Below are 14847 nucleotides of genomic sequence, written 5' to 3' on the forward strand. Positions count from 1 at the left end.
CTGCCCGTGTTACTGGTCTGCGCCTGATCACGTTGGGTTTTTTCCCGCTTGCCCAGGCGATTCCAGCGGGCGCGCTAGTGTTCGCTCCCGGCCGTGCTTCGTCCAGGATATATTATCGGACTTAGAGTTCTTACCTGGGGTTCTGTGGGAAGCTGGGCATTCCCCCACTCTGCCTTTCTCTCCCCATGGTTCTGTCCTTCTCCAGTCCGACCTGGGACTGGGACTCTGTTCCTTGAAGGGTCAAGTGTCAGCGCTGTCCATCCTCTTCCAGCGTTCCCTGGCCCCTCTTGGGCCTGTCAAGATCTTCTTCCACGGAGTGGCTCATTGGTTGCTCTGTACCGTCCCCCGGCACCGCCCTGGGAATTACATACTGTGCTCTCGGCGCTCCAGGCTTTCCCTTGGAGCCGTTACAGAAGTTCTCTCTACTCCTTCTGTCCTGTACGGTTGTGTTTCTGTAACCGTCGTGTCTCTCAGACGGGTATCTGAATGACGGCCCTTCTTGTTCCGAGCCTTCTGTCCTTCCCCAGGACAGGGCTGTTCTCCATTCTGTCCCTTCTTTCCTTCTGAAGGTGGTATCTACCTTTCATCTCAACGAGGCCATCGTCCTCCCCTTCCCACCTCTGGAAACGGACACTTAACCGATTGGACGTTGTTCGGGCCTTGCAGTTTTACTTGGAGATCACCGGCTCTTGTCGGCGCTCGGACTCTTGTGGTTCCAGGAGGTCCGCGCAACGGTTTGACGGCCTCCAGGGTGGCTTTCGCCCATTTCATCAGAATGGCTATTGCTGAGGTTACCGCACCAAGGGCAGGGTTCCGCCTTCGGTGTCGCCATTCATTCCACCAGAGCGGTCGGTGTCTCCTGGGCCGGAGACATTGGGCTTCGGCCGCGCAATTGTGCAAGGCGGCCACTGGTCTTCCTTGGGCCGTCTGGTTTTGCAGGCGGCGGTTCCTTGAAGCCTTTGGGTGCTTCGCCTTGGAGCTGTGGTACACCCCCCCCCCCCCCCCCCCCCATTGACTGCTCTCGAAGGTCCCAAGGTCTCCTGTGTCCCCCAAGGAAAATGGGCGAGAAAACGAGATTTTTTTTTTTGTATAACTTACCAGTAAAATCTCTCTCGCTCTTCCTTGGGGGACACAGCACCCACCCATTCATTGTTTTTTCTACACTGTTTCCGGACTTTGTTTACCCCGTTGGGTAGTTGGCTTGTTGGTTCCACTTGTTGGACATTGCCTTTTCTCACTACTTGGACACGCAACTGGCAGTCTCTCTCTCCAGGCTGAGGGTATAGCTGCTGGAGGAGGGGCTTAACAGTTTTCACTTAGTGTCACGCCTCCTAGGGAGCTGAGCTATACCAAGGTCTCCTGTGTCCCCCAAGGAAGAGCGAGAAAGAGATTTTACTGGTAAGTTATACAAAAATCTAGTTTTTTTGGTTACCTTGCATCACAAAAAAATGTGTATATATAGTAGGGATCGACCGATTATCGGTTTGGCCGATATTATCGGCCGATATTGAGGATTTTGAACGTTATCGGTATCGGCATCTATTTTGCCGATATACCGATAACGTATGGGGAACACAGAACGCGCTGCTCTCAGCGCGTTCTGTGTTCCCTCCGCAGCACAGGGGAGAAGGAAGCAGTGTCTCCTCCCCCTGTGCTGCTGCTGCCGCCAATGACAGAAGAGAAGACAAGAGGAGGGCAGGGGCTGTGGCCGCTGCGCCACCAATGAAGATAAGCCATTCATTCATTCATTCATATACAGGAGGCGGGAGCTGGCTGCAGAATCACATAGCCGGCTCCCGGCCTCTATGAGCGATAGCTGCGATCCGCGGTAGTTAACTCCTCAGGTGCCGAGGATCGCAGCTACCGCTCATAGAGGTCGGGAGCCGGCTATGGGATTCTGCAGCCAGCTCCCGCCTCCTGTATATGAATGAGAGACTTATCTTCATTGGTGGCGCAGTGCGCCCCCCCCAGTATTAATCATTGGTGGCGCAGTGCGCCCCCACCCCAATCCCGGCCAATAGTAAAAACATTGGTGGCGCAGTGCGCCCCCCACCCACCCAGTATTACTCATTGGTGGCAGTGGCCACAGGATCCCCTCTCCCCTGCTCCTCCGATCGGAGCCCCAGCTGTGTAAGCCTGGGGCTCCGATCGGTTACCATGGCAGCCAGGACGCTATTGAAGCCCTGGCTGCCATGATAAGCTCCATGCTGCTGTGTGCACTATGCACAGAGCAGCAGGGACAGTGTGAGATCCTATTCACCATGATAGAGCTCTATCAGGGGGAATAGGACAAGGGTTCTAGTCCCTAAGGGGGCTAAAAGTTAGTAAAAAAAAAAAACCACAAAAATATTAAGTATAAATGAAAAAGACTTATAAAAAAAAAAAATACACATTAACAATAAACAAAAAAATACACATTAACAATAAACATATTAATTTTCAGCAGATTTGTGTAGGAATTTATTTTTTTTCTCAAAAATGAAAATTCCCAGAATATCGGTATAAATTATCGGCTATTGGCCTGAAAGTTCACAAATTATCGGTATCGGCCCTAAAAAATCAATATCGGTCGATCCCTAATATATAGAGCAATTAAAAATCTTATGTACCCCAAAATAGTGCCAATAAAACTGGTACCTTATCCCGTAGTTTCTAAAATGTGGTCACTTTTTTGAGTTTCTACTGTAGGGATGCATCATGGGGGCTTCAAATGGGATATGGCATCTAAAAACCAGTTCAGCTAAATCTGCCTTCCAAAAACCATATGGCGTTCCTTTCCTTCTGCACCCTGCCGTGTGGCCATACAGCAGTTAACGACCACATATGGGGTGTTTCTGTAAACCGCAGAATCTGGGTAATAAATATTGAGGTTTTTTTTGGCTGTTACCCCTTGCTAAAAAATGGATTAAAATGTAAAATCTGCCAAAAAAGTGAAATTCTGAAATTTTATCTCCATTTTCCTTTAATTCTTGTGGAACACCTAAAGGGTTAACAAAGTTTGTAAAATCAGTTTTGAATACCTTGAGGGGTGTAGTTTCCAAAATAGGGTAATTTTTGGGTTGGTTCTATTATGTAAGCCCCACAAAGTGACTTCAGACCTGAACTGGTTCTTTAAAAAGTGGGTTTTGGAAATTTTAAATATTTGCTTCTAAACTTCTAAGCCTTCTAACGTCCCCAAAAAATAAAATGTAATTTTCAAAATGATCCAAACATGAAGTAGACATATGGGGAATGTAAAGTAATAACTATTATATGAGGTATCACTATCCATTATAAAAGTAGAGAAATTGAAATTTGGGAATTTTTCAACATTTTTAGTAAATTTTGGATTTCTTCACAAATAAAGGTGAAATATATTGACTAAAATTTTTGACTATCATAAGTACAATGTGTCACTAGAAAACAGTCTCAGAATGGCTTGGAGAAGTAAGTGTTCCAAAGTTATTACCACATAAAGTGACACATGTCAGATTTGCAAAAAATGGCCTGGGCAGAAGAGCGAAAACTGTCCCGGGGTAGAAGGGGTTAAACAGGGGTCTGAATCTTGACATGTGTTGATTAAATCTGACAATATCTGTAAGCAAGCAAGATGTCTTTGGTTTTGGTTATTATAGATTTTCTTTGTTTTCCAGCCCCCACCCTCAGTACCAATTGACAAATATAAATCCAGTCCATGTGTCACATGTTTGCGATGTGTCTCTATCCTGTTTCTCTTTTATTGATCACTAGTTAAAGGGGTTTTCTTACTTTTTTTTAAAATGAGGACCTACCAAGTACAGTGGCTGTACTTGGTATGACAGCTCAGCCCCATTCACTTCAATGGGGCTGAGCTGTACCTAGGCCATTTGACCAATGAAAGTGATGTCACGTGGCCTAGGCTAAGCTGCGAGAAGCCCACGGTACTACTGCAAGCGCCTTGACCTTCTAAAGCAGCTGATCCGCAGGAGTCGGACACCCACCGGACCAGAGGATAGGTCATCAGTAAAAAAAAAAAAAAAAGAAAGTCCCTTTTAACTCGGTGCTAAAGTTCTTATTACATTTAATAAGCGATGTATGTTATATTAGATAAAAAGGATTTTTTTGTTCTTTTTTCTTTTTAGCTGTTTTTTGATAAACACGGCTGATAGAATCATTAGAGTGTACGACGGACGGGAAATATTGACATGCGGCAGGGATGGTGAGCCCGAACCCATGCAGAAACTTCAGGATCTGGTGAACAGGTATTTATCAGAAACAATGGCTGAATAGTGTGAAAACTTGCACAGATCTAATATTTCTCACGGCTGAGAGTTGTATATCAAATCTAAGGCTCTGTTAGGCTACTTTCACACTAGCGTTCGGAGCGGGTCCGTCTGATGTTTCATCAGACGGATCCACTCCTATAATGCAGACGTTTGCATCCGTTCAGAACGGATCCGTCTGCATTATAACTTAGAAAAATTTCTAAGTGTGAAAGTAGCCTGAGCGGATCCGTCCAGACTTTACATTGAAAGTCAATGGGGGCGGATCCGTTTGAAGATTGAGCCATATAGTGTCATCTTCAAATGGATCCGTCCCCATTGACTTACATTGTAAGTCTGGACGGATCCGCTCGCCTCCGCACGGCCAGGCGGACACCCGAACGCTGCAAGCAGCGTTCAGGTGTCCGGTCACTGAGCGGAGCGGAGGCTGAACGCTGGCAGACGGATGCATTCTCAGTGGATCCACCTCTACTGAGAATGCATTAGGGCCGGACGGCTTCGTTCAGGGCCGCTTGTGAGCCCCTTTAAACGGAGCTCACGAGTGGACACCTGAACGCAGGTGTGAAAGTAGCCTAAACATCATGCTCAGATCATACATTTGGCGTTTATGCTGGGTAAAGTTCTAGTATACATTTGTGCACAGTTTTTTGGGGGGGAGGGAGGGGAGAGCATGAAATGGTGTAGTAGACTACTAACCCTTTAAAGTGTAACTCATATTTTTTTTTATTTTTGTAATGTATAGCGGCAGTGATACTGACCATTTTTGTAATATACTTTAATTACTGAAATCGTAAATTTCTATTATAAAAATAGCTCTAAAGTGGCCCATTTTGATCCTTAGCAACGCTCCTCTGTCTACTGTTTACATAACACAGTCAGTGTTGAGTGCGTCTCCACAGTTAAACAGAAGACAAAGGAGCGTTGCTAAGACACAAAATGGACCACTTTAGAGTTATTTTTCTAATAGAAATGTATGATTTCAGTAATTAAAATATATTACAAAAATGGTCAGTATCACTGCACCTGCATGTTACAAAAATAAAAATAGATTGGCAGTTACACTTGGAGTCCAGGCTGATGCAATGTGCCTGCACTGATGTACTGGAGAGAAACTTGACTTTAATTTAATTGTACTTTCTTTTTTTTTCTTTTTTCTTTTTTTTTGCTCCCCTCTTTTAGGACTCCCTGGAAGAAGTGTTGCTTTTCTGGGGATGGTGAATACATTGTGGCTGGTTCTGCAAGGCAACATGCGCTGTACATCTGGGAGAAGAGCATTGGAAACCTTGTGAAAATTCTTCATGGAACTCGTGGTGAACTTTTGCTAGATGTTGCTGTAAGTTTCTACTTGCATCAATTAAAAAATAATAACTTACATTTCATGTGACAATAATTGCTTTTTCTGGTGTGTCTGTGTAATTTTATTTTTATTTATAGTGGCATCCGGTCCGACCAATTATTGCATCAATTTCAAGCGGTGTTGTTTCCATATGGGCACAAAACCAAGTGGTATGTGTTGTAATCCCAATCAGAATTAAAAAAAATATATTTTTATTTAAGTGCTTCACGATTTTCCAGCCACTGCAGATAATATATTATGGAATCGCTTAAATATATTGGTGGGAATTTGGCCTGCGAAAAGTCGAAAATACGTTTTTGAAACTTTTGGACGTATTGCTTATATAATACCATTCACTCCAGTTTGGGAAGGTGGGAATGGTTAGCCTGTCCAGCTGATTTAAGCTTGATTTATTAACTGTGGCCTCTTTAAAGCATTGAAACTGGAGTAACATTACCAGACAAAAATATAAACCTTAAAGTGTACAAAGGATCTGCTTCCAAACCTTTTTCTCACTCGCTCAGAAGCAGCCCCAGGATCATGGCAGACAAAGAAGTACTCACATGTATCGGTGTGAATAAAGCACTTGGTCTGAGACAGAAATTGTCTGTTTAGTTGGTGCAGTCTCTGTCGCTCTCAGACTGTGCTCTTGTGTTTAGCTCAGAGTTGGGGTTCTATTAGACCACGTGACTTTCAGCCCCATTATCTGGTACAAGTGTTTGTAGGAACGCTCATTCCCGTTAACTGGCCCATGTAATTGAGCAGCCAATGAACGATCAAACACTCCTTTGTCTGCCTCTGTGCATCAGGATAAAAGATGCACGATTATCGGCAGCTCATCTCCCTGTACAATCAAGGATATGCAGCCGATAATCAGTGGAACAGAATGAACAACTGGTAGCAATTATTCCAATGGAAAGTAACAAACCCTCCGCTGTAAGCAGGACCAGGGAACTGGGTCATGTCTTTGCTAGTTACCTGATACTATAAGATCCCATTATGCAGGTAGGCATGCTCAGCAGACATCATGTGTTTCCTGATGCTTATTTTTCTCTTGCTTTTTGTGTTTCAGGAAAATTGGAGTGCCTTTGCTCCAGACTTCAAGGAGTTAGATGAGAACGTGGAGTATGAGGAACGGGAATCAGAGTTTGATATTGAAGATGAAGATAAGAGTGAACCGGAGCAGACTGGTAATGGGTGACAGATACTGATTTGGACTTGATAAACTACTTCTAGCTACATCACACAGTTCAGCTCTTACCTGTGTGAGGGCGGTGGGGGATATCATATCATAAACTAATAAATTGCAACCAAGCCTTTCTGGACAATGCAGAAGTAAAAAGAATATACATGGCACAGTATATGTCACCAACTTATATGTGGGGATCGCCCTTTGGAGGCTCTGACCCATTGGGAGAAAGTGATCCCTGTTTTGCAATCTAAGGTGGGCACTGTTAGTTGGCATTTTTGTTTGGCTGTTTCATTATAGGGTCTTTTGGGATTTTCAGTTGATGGCCTGACTAATGTCTTGGCCTTTAAAGCTAGCCATACACCTATGTACAACTTTGGGGGTGTTTTTTTTATTATTGCAGTGTACTCCAGTGCTTCAGACTAAAAAAAATACCTAGTAGCCATTGGCTCCTGAACTGAAAAATTTAGGAGCCAAATAAAAAATGTTGTCGCCAAATCGAAACCGAATCAAAATTTTGGTATCGTGACAACGCTACGCTGATCAGATCGGCGTAGGGTTGTTTCGATACCAAAGTTTGGATTCGCTTTCGTCACCATAAAAAAGTATTGCGATACTCAATACCACGCAAAAAAAAAAAATAAAGACCCAAAAAAGCGAGCATTTCACATTTTATGAAACGTTCGGCCCATAATAGAACAGTCCTATCCTATTTTTTGGGGTGACAAGGTGATAAAAAAATGGCGAATCGCATGGTTTTTATTTATTTATTTCTGTTACGGCGCTCACCGCATAGGAGATATTTTTTAATTTAATAGTTTGGACTTTTCGGATGCAGCGCTATGTAATATGTTTTTCTCGTACTTTTATCCATTGGGGGACACAGACCATGGGTATAGCTTAGAGGTATTAGTAGGAGGGACACTATGCAAATACAAAAGAGCTCCTCCTACTCGGGCTATACCCCCCGACTCCACCAGGAGAACTCAGTCTTTGCTTAGTGTCTGGTGAAGGAGGATGACACTCCTTTTTTTTGGCTACTCCCTTTTGTTATTTTCTTCCAGATGTTGACACAGGTCGGCATAGCGCCTTCCTGGTCCCCCGTGGAGTGCCCGCCGCCGTCCTTTGGACGTTGCCTGGCCGCCTCCACCACCCCCCAAGAAGACAAGTGGATCCGGGCTCGACCTCTTAGCTCCGGCATCCCACCAGCCCCTGGGTCACCTATGCTGCCCTCCATTCCAGAGCACTGTACTCCTGGAGTCAGAAGTCTGAAGAGGTGAGCCCTGCTGGTTCTGACCAGAGGGAGAAGACTGCAGGAGCAGATAAGTATGGCTTCCCCTCCCTCCATCAAAAAAAAAAAAAAAAGAATATATTCCTATGGGCCAGTCCTCTCCATATTACTGCATGGGGTTGTATATGTGACTGAACTGGGGAATTGTGTGTTCTGTCTGGGGTTCTGGGGTAGGAGGACTCTCTCTGGAGGCACTTTATTCGGGTCTCCCTGCTTGGACCGGCCCCCTGTTTTACCTTCATGCGGCATGTATTTCTGAGTGGCGCCTGTTGGCGCCACTACCTGCCATCCACTGCACTGGCCACCGCATCTTTTCGGGGGCCTCCGAGATCTGGGGGTGCTGGGTATACGGGGTTTTGCCACGCGCCTCTTATTAACCCCTGCTACGCCGTGTTCGGCGCCGGGGGCCGCTTGGCATATTTCAGGCACTGGATCGCGCGCTTTTTTTGCGCCGCTATGACGCGTCCGGGGGCGGAGCCTAACGCTTCGCTCCGGCTTCCTCCTCTGCCTGCTGTGAAGCGTTCTCGTTGTGTCGCGGCTCCCTGTTCCCTGCTCCTCCTTCTCGGTGCCGTTGCCTGGGTGGTAGGATTTTCAGCTTTTGCTGCAACTGTTGTACACTTTTATTTTTGTGGTTGCCATCATGCCAAAACCTAAGTCGGCTAAGACCTCTTCCCAGACCCCAATGGGGTCCTGTTTAGAGTGTCTTTTACCACTTTCTATTAATGGTGCCTGTGCCTCCTGCCCTGCCCCTGGACAGGATCACCTTTCTCCCCCTGTTCTTGCCCAGCCCAGCCCTCCCCCTCTCCCTGCGGAGTCTGCGGTCCCCGCTTGGGCATCCGCCATGTCCAGTGCGGCTGCTGATTTGGCTTTATTCACCAAGGCAGCCATGTCTTTCATGGAACGTGTGGCAGTTCCCAATCCTGTGGCGCCCACCACTCCGTCTCCCCGCAGTGGTTCCCACAGAGGACGCCTGACTACCAAGAGGCAGCGTGAGCAGCAGCATCCCTCCTCGGATGACTACGCTCCTCTCCCTCGTCTAGAGGCGTGCTCAGATTATTCTCCCTTCCCTAGGGAGCGCAAGTCTGAAGGGGAATTGTCCGGTTCGGACGAGGTCATTGAACGGGATCCTCCGCCTAAGCTCTCCACCATGGTGGCTGACTTAGTGGCGGCTGTCCGTGATACCTTTAATCTCCAAGGGGATTCTCCTCCTTCCTCTAGGAGGGAATTCGCCCTTTTTCCGTCCAAGAAACCGGAGGCGGCCGCGTTTCCTGTCCATGAGGAATTTTCCACGGTTGTCTCCAGGGCCTGGGACCGCCCTAACCAAAAGTTTTCTGCCACCAAACGCATGGATATGCTTTATCCTTTTCCGGCTGGCAGTGTAGAGAAGTGGTTCTCTCCCCCTAAGGTGGATGCCCCGGTGGCCAGGTTAGCCAAAAACATGGCCCTCCCTGTCCTTGACGGCTCCTCTCTGCAGGACGCTGTGGACAGACGCCTACATTCTCTGTCCAAATCCATTTTCTCACTGGCGGGCACGTCCCTGCGACCTGCCTTTGCCTCCGCTTGGGTGGCCAGAGCTCTTTCGGTGTTTTTGCAGCGCCATCACCAAGATCTGGCGGAACAGGGTATGTCTGCTGACACTCTGGATTTGATTCTCCAGATGTCCCAGGCTTCTGCGTTCCTCTGTGAGGCTTCCATGGACATTGGTTCCCTCTTTGCCCGCATTTCAGCCCTATCTGTCACTCAGCGCAGGGAGGTCTGGTTGAAGGTGTGGGACGCTGACTCTTCCTCCAAGCATTCTCTGGCTAACCTCCCCTTTGAAGGGTCCAGACTTTTTGGGGCTCAACTTGATGAGTTTATCTCTGCTGCTACTGGGGGCAAGAGTACTCATCTCCCACAGCCTAGGGCCAAGCGCCCCTTTCGGACCAGGTCTTCAGGTTTCCGGCCCCAGTCCTTTCAACGCTTCTCTTCTAACAGGACGTCGTCTGCTTCCTCCGCCGGGGGGTCACAGGACTCCCGCAAGAAGCCCTCCTTCAAGCCCCAACCTTCCTGGCGCCCGAGGGCACAGTCTGCCCGCCCTGCGGCTCCCAAGCAGTCTTCCGCATGAAGGGACGCCCCCACTCCTCGTGGTGGGGGGCCGCCTCCTCTCTTTTCAGCAGGTTTGGAGGGCTCATATTCAGGACGCTTGGGCTCTGGAAGTTGTAACATCGGGTTACAAGATAGAGTTTGCGTCCAGGCCGCCAGAACGCTTTTTCCCTTCTCACTTTCCGGGGGATCCGGCCCGAGCCTCGGACCTCTTGACGGCAATTTCCTCTCTTCTGGACCGGGGTGTTATTTCCCCAGTTCCCCCAGAGGAACACGGCACAGTTTTCTATTCGAACCTGTTCGTGGTCCCAAAGAAGGAAGGGTCGGTACGTCCGATCCTGGATCTAAAACTACTCAACAAGTTTCTGCGAGTGAGGAGGTTTCGAATGGAATCCCTCCGCTCCGTTATTGTTTCTCTTATTCCAGGGGAATTCCTCGCGTCCGTGGACATCCAGGACGCTTATCTACATGTTCCGATCGCGGAATCTCACCAACGATTCCTGCGCTTCGCCATAGGAGGTCGACACTATCAATTTGTCGCCCTTCCCTTCGGATTAGCCACTGCCCCTCGGGTCTTTACCAAGATCCTGCCTCCGCTCATGGCGCTTCTTCGTAAAAGGGGCATTCCTATCTGGACGATATCCTGATAAAGGCCCCCTCTCTACCGCAGGCCGAGGACAGCGTCCAGATCACTGTTCGGACTCTGGAACAGTTCGGTTGGCTGATAAATTTCCCAAAATCCTCTCTCCTTCCGTCCCAGAGGCTCTCTTTCCTGGGGATGGTTTTGGACACCTCGACAGCCAGAGTATTCCTGCCAGTCTCCAAGTCCTCCCAGATCCAGGGGGCAGTGTCTCATCTGCTGCGTTCTCCGTGCCTCTCCATATGGGAGTGCATGCGGGTTCTGGGTCTTATGGTAGCCTCCTTCGAGGATGTTCCATATGCCCAGTTTCACACTCGCTTGTTGCAACAGGAGATCCTTTCCCTCTGGGACAAGACCTCTCTGGGTCTGGAAGATCGCATCCGCTTGTCTCAGCGGGTTCGGGCGGCTCTCCCTTGGTGGCTGGCCCCGATGAACCTGAGGTCGGGAAGATCCTTCCTCCCGTTCTCCTGGACAATCGTCACCACCGATGCCAGTCTCCTGGGTTGGGGCGGCGTGGTCCAGGGGGTTTGGTCGGCGGCGGAATCTCGCCTTCCGATCAACATTCTGGAACTGAGGGCGACTTTCCACTCCCTCTCCCACTGGACTCCTCTCCTTGCGGGTCTCCCGGTGAGGATTCAATCGGACAATGCCACGGCTGTGGCCTACATCAACCATCAGGGCGGGACTCGCAGCCGAATGGTGATGCAGGAAGTGACGAGAATTCTGACGTGGGTGGAGTCACACGTTTGGGTGTTGTCAGCAATTTACATTCCAGGAGTGGAGAACTGGACAGCGGACTTTCTAAGCTGCAGCAAGGTGGATCCAGGCGAATGGTCTCTGCATCCGGATGTATTCGAAGACATCTGCCACCGGTGGGGCCGCCCGGATGTGGACTTGATGGCGTCCAGGCTCAACAACAAGCTCCCGGTGTTCCTGGCTCGCTCCCGGGATCTGAAGGCGTGCGGAGTGGACGCGCTGGTGTTTCCATGGCATGACTTCAGTCTCCTCTATGTCTTCCCTCCGCTTCCTCTGCTGCCAAAGGTCCTGCGCAAGATCGAGGCGGAAGGGATTCCGACCGTTCTCATCGCCCCAGAGGGGCCTCGCGTGTTTCTCAAACGTGCTCGGATGCTGGCGGACGCCCCATGGCCTCTTCCCGACAGAGAGGATCTACTGTCTCAGGGCCCGCTCTTCCACCGGAATTTACGGTCTCCTCGTTTAACGGCGTGGCTGTTGAAACCGCCATCCTTAAGAAGAAGGGGTTCTCGGATTCAGTGATTAGAACCATGATCAGTGCGAGGAAGCCGGCTTCCTCAAGGATTTACTATCGTAACTGGAAGGTCTTCCTGACTTTTTGCGAGACCTCTGGGTCCCCTCCCCTTTGTTTTTCCATCCCAATGGTGCTGTCGTTTCTTCAGTCCGGGCTTGAGATGGGACTGTCGTTGAGTTCCTTGAAAGGTCAGGTTTCGGCGCTAGCCGTCTTCTTTCAAAGGTCTCTTGCTTCTATGGGTCCTGTGAAGACTTTTCTTCAGGGGGTGGCACATTCGGTTCCTCCGTATGTTCCCCCTTTGCCTCCTTGGGATCTCAATTTGGTCCTGCGGGCTATTCAGTTGGCCCCCTTCGAACCTCCTGAGAGAGGTCTCCCTGACGTGTCTCACCTGGAAAGTGGTCTTCCTTGTGGCCATAACTTCAATCAGACGGGTGTCGGAGCTAGCAGCTCTTTCCTGCCATGAGCCTTTTCTGGTTTTTCACCAGGATAAGGTTGTGCTCCGTCCGGTTCCTTCCTTTTTGCCCAAGGTGGTCTCTCCCTTCCACCTTAATGAGAATCTTGTCCTACCCTCCTTTTGTCCTTCTTCGGCAAACCCCAAAGAACGCGCTCTACATTCCCTGGATGTCGTACGGGCCCTGAAGGTGTATCTTGCGGCTACCGCTCCCGTCCGCCGTTCAGATTCCCTCTTTGTGATTTCTGAGGGGCCTCGTAAGGGTCTGGCGGCCTCCAAGGTCACTGTGGCCCGATGGATCCGCTCGGCTATTTCCGTGGCTTATCACGCTCGTGGTAGGGTTCCCCCAGCTCGGATTACCGCTCACTTCACTAGGGCGGTGGGGGCTTCCTGGGCAAGGCGCAATCGTGCCTCTGCGTCTCAGCTGTGTAAGGCGGCCACTTGGTCGTCCTTACATACCTTTACGAAGTTTTATCAGTTGCATTCTCTGGCTTCGGCTGATGCTGTCTTTGGCCGCAGGGTTTTGCAGGCTGTGGTTCCTGTTTGACCGTTGGACGTTCCTCCTGTCGGTGCTGATATTTTTTCCCACCCCATGGACTGCTTTAGGACGTCCCATGGTCTGTGTCCCCCAATGGATAAAAGATTTTTTGTGAAACTCACCTGTAAAATCTTTTTCTCAACTTTTCCATTGGGGGACACAGCTCCCCCCCATTCTGCCTATTGCAGGAGGGGTTTTCAGTTCAGTTTTCTTTTTATGATTGGCCTCGTGGGCTTTGGCCCGATGGCTTCCGTTATTTTCTCTTGTCTCCTTCTCCTACTGCTTTTGAAACGCCTGAGTTCTCCTGGTGGAGTCGGGGGGTTATAGCCCGAGGAGGAGGAGCTCTTTTGTATTTGCATAGTGTCCCTCCTACTAATACCTCTAAGCTATACCCATGGTCTGTGTCCCCCAATGGAAAAGTCGAGAAAAAGATTTTACAGGTGAGTTTCACCAAAAATCTCCTTATTTATTTATTGTTTATATATTTTATATCTAAAATTGGGAAAGGGGGATTTAAACTTAATTTCTCGCCCATTTTCCTTGGGGGACACAGAAGACCTTGGGTATAGTTCAGCTCCCTAGGAGGCGTGACACTAAGTGAAAACTGTTAAGCCCCTCCTCCAGCAGCTATACCCTCAGCCTGGAGAGAGAGACTGCCAATTTTTGCTTAGTGTCCAAGGAGGCAAGACACTCCCTGTTTTCTCCTTGTTGTTTAATTTTTGATTTTTACTTTTTTCTTCCAGACATCAGGGACAACAGAGACGCAATAGACATCTCTGTTTCTCCCGGGGTCGAGCTGCGCCAGTGCCGATCACCCGCACTGCTGCCTCCCCCACAGAAGGCAAGGTGGACCAGGGCAGCCTAGCTCCCCTGCATCCCGCCAGCGCAAGGGTCGCCCGCACGCCAAGTCCCTCTTCCAGCATCCTGCCACTACGGTGCCAGTAGCTGAAGGGACGACCCTGCTGGAACGGACCGAGGGTGAAGACGGCTGATGGTGAGAGAGTGGCTTCTTCAGCCCTACGTACCCCCCCACCCCCCACCCCGGTCTCCTGCGTGCCTGACCCCCATACTGGTGCCTCTGGACCCTTCCCCTGCTGGACCTAGGCTGGCCCCTGGGGTGCCGCAGGGCGTCAATCTGCTCCCTCTCCTCCCTTCCTGGCCTCCATGGGACATTGCAGCTGGCTGCAGATTAGGTTCAGCCACATATCCTCCCTTCTCCTGCCGGAGTCCCTTTCATCATCGGGCACCCGGTCTCAGGTTCACCCCCTTACCGGTGCGCTGCTCAGGGCCTGGGGCCCGCTCCTGACGGCAGTGGCGTAAGGCCTCGCCTCCGGCCCGCGGGGCGGACACCCGCGGCCGGCATGGACATTCCGGTTTGCTGGGCGCCGCAAAATTTGGTCCAGGCTTCGCGGCCTGCTGGGCCGCACCTCCGGAGCTCCTTCCCGGCCCCCTGACTTTTCCGGTCTGCGGGGTGGGCTCCCGCGGCGGCACTGGACTTGAGCAAGATGCTCCAACAGGCTCCGGCCGACCGTCGGTGCATTCCGGTCGGCCGGGCGCCGCTAATTTGGCCCAGGCTTCGCGGTCTGCTGGGCCGCAATTCCGGCTCTCCTTCCGGGCCCCTGACTCTCCCGGCCTGCGGGGTGGGTACCCGCGGCCGGTATATACATGCGCCACTCCGGCTCAGGTCCCGGCGGTACCTCCAATACTGTGCGGCCCCGGTCGGCCGGGCGCCACAAAAATTTAGGCCCCGGCTTCACGGCCTACTAGGCTGCAAAATTCCGGCCTCTGGTGGAGGGGGCGGGAACTTCTCCA

The 14847-nt window shown here is 50.1% G+C and overlaps 1 protein-coding gene across 2 annotated transcripts in view; it reads left to right on the forward strand.

The window, feature by feature from the left end:
* RBBP5 (RB binding protein 5, histone lysine methyltransferase complex subunit) overlaps positions 1-14847 on the forward strand; it is a 72262-nt gene that overhangs the window by 26760 nt on the left and 30655 nt on the right. For both annotated transcript variants that reach the window (XM_040423986.1, XM_040423985.1), the window contains exons 7-10: positions 4101-4220; positions 5421-5574; positions 5676-5747; positions 6650-6767. In XM_040423986.1, the coding sequence (XP_040279920.1) occupies positions 4101-4220; positions 5421-5574; positions 5676-5747; positions 6650-6767 (464 nt within the window). The remainder of the gene's footprint in view (positions 1-4100; positions 4221-5420; positions 5575-5675; positions 5748-6649; positions 6768-14847) is intronic.

Source organism: Bufo bufo, chromosome 3, assembly GCF_905171765.1.
Source record: "Bufo bufo chromosome 3, aBufBuf1.1, whole genome shotgun sequence".
Classification (NCBI taxonomy): Eukaryota; Metazoa; Chordata; class Amphibia; order Anura; family Bufonidae; genus Bufo; species Bufo bufo.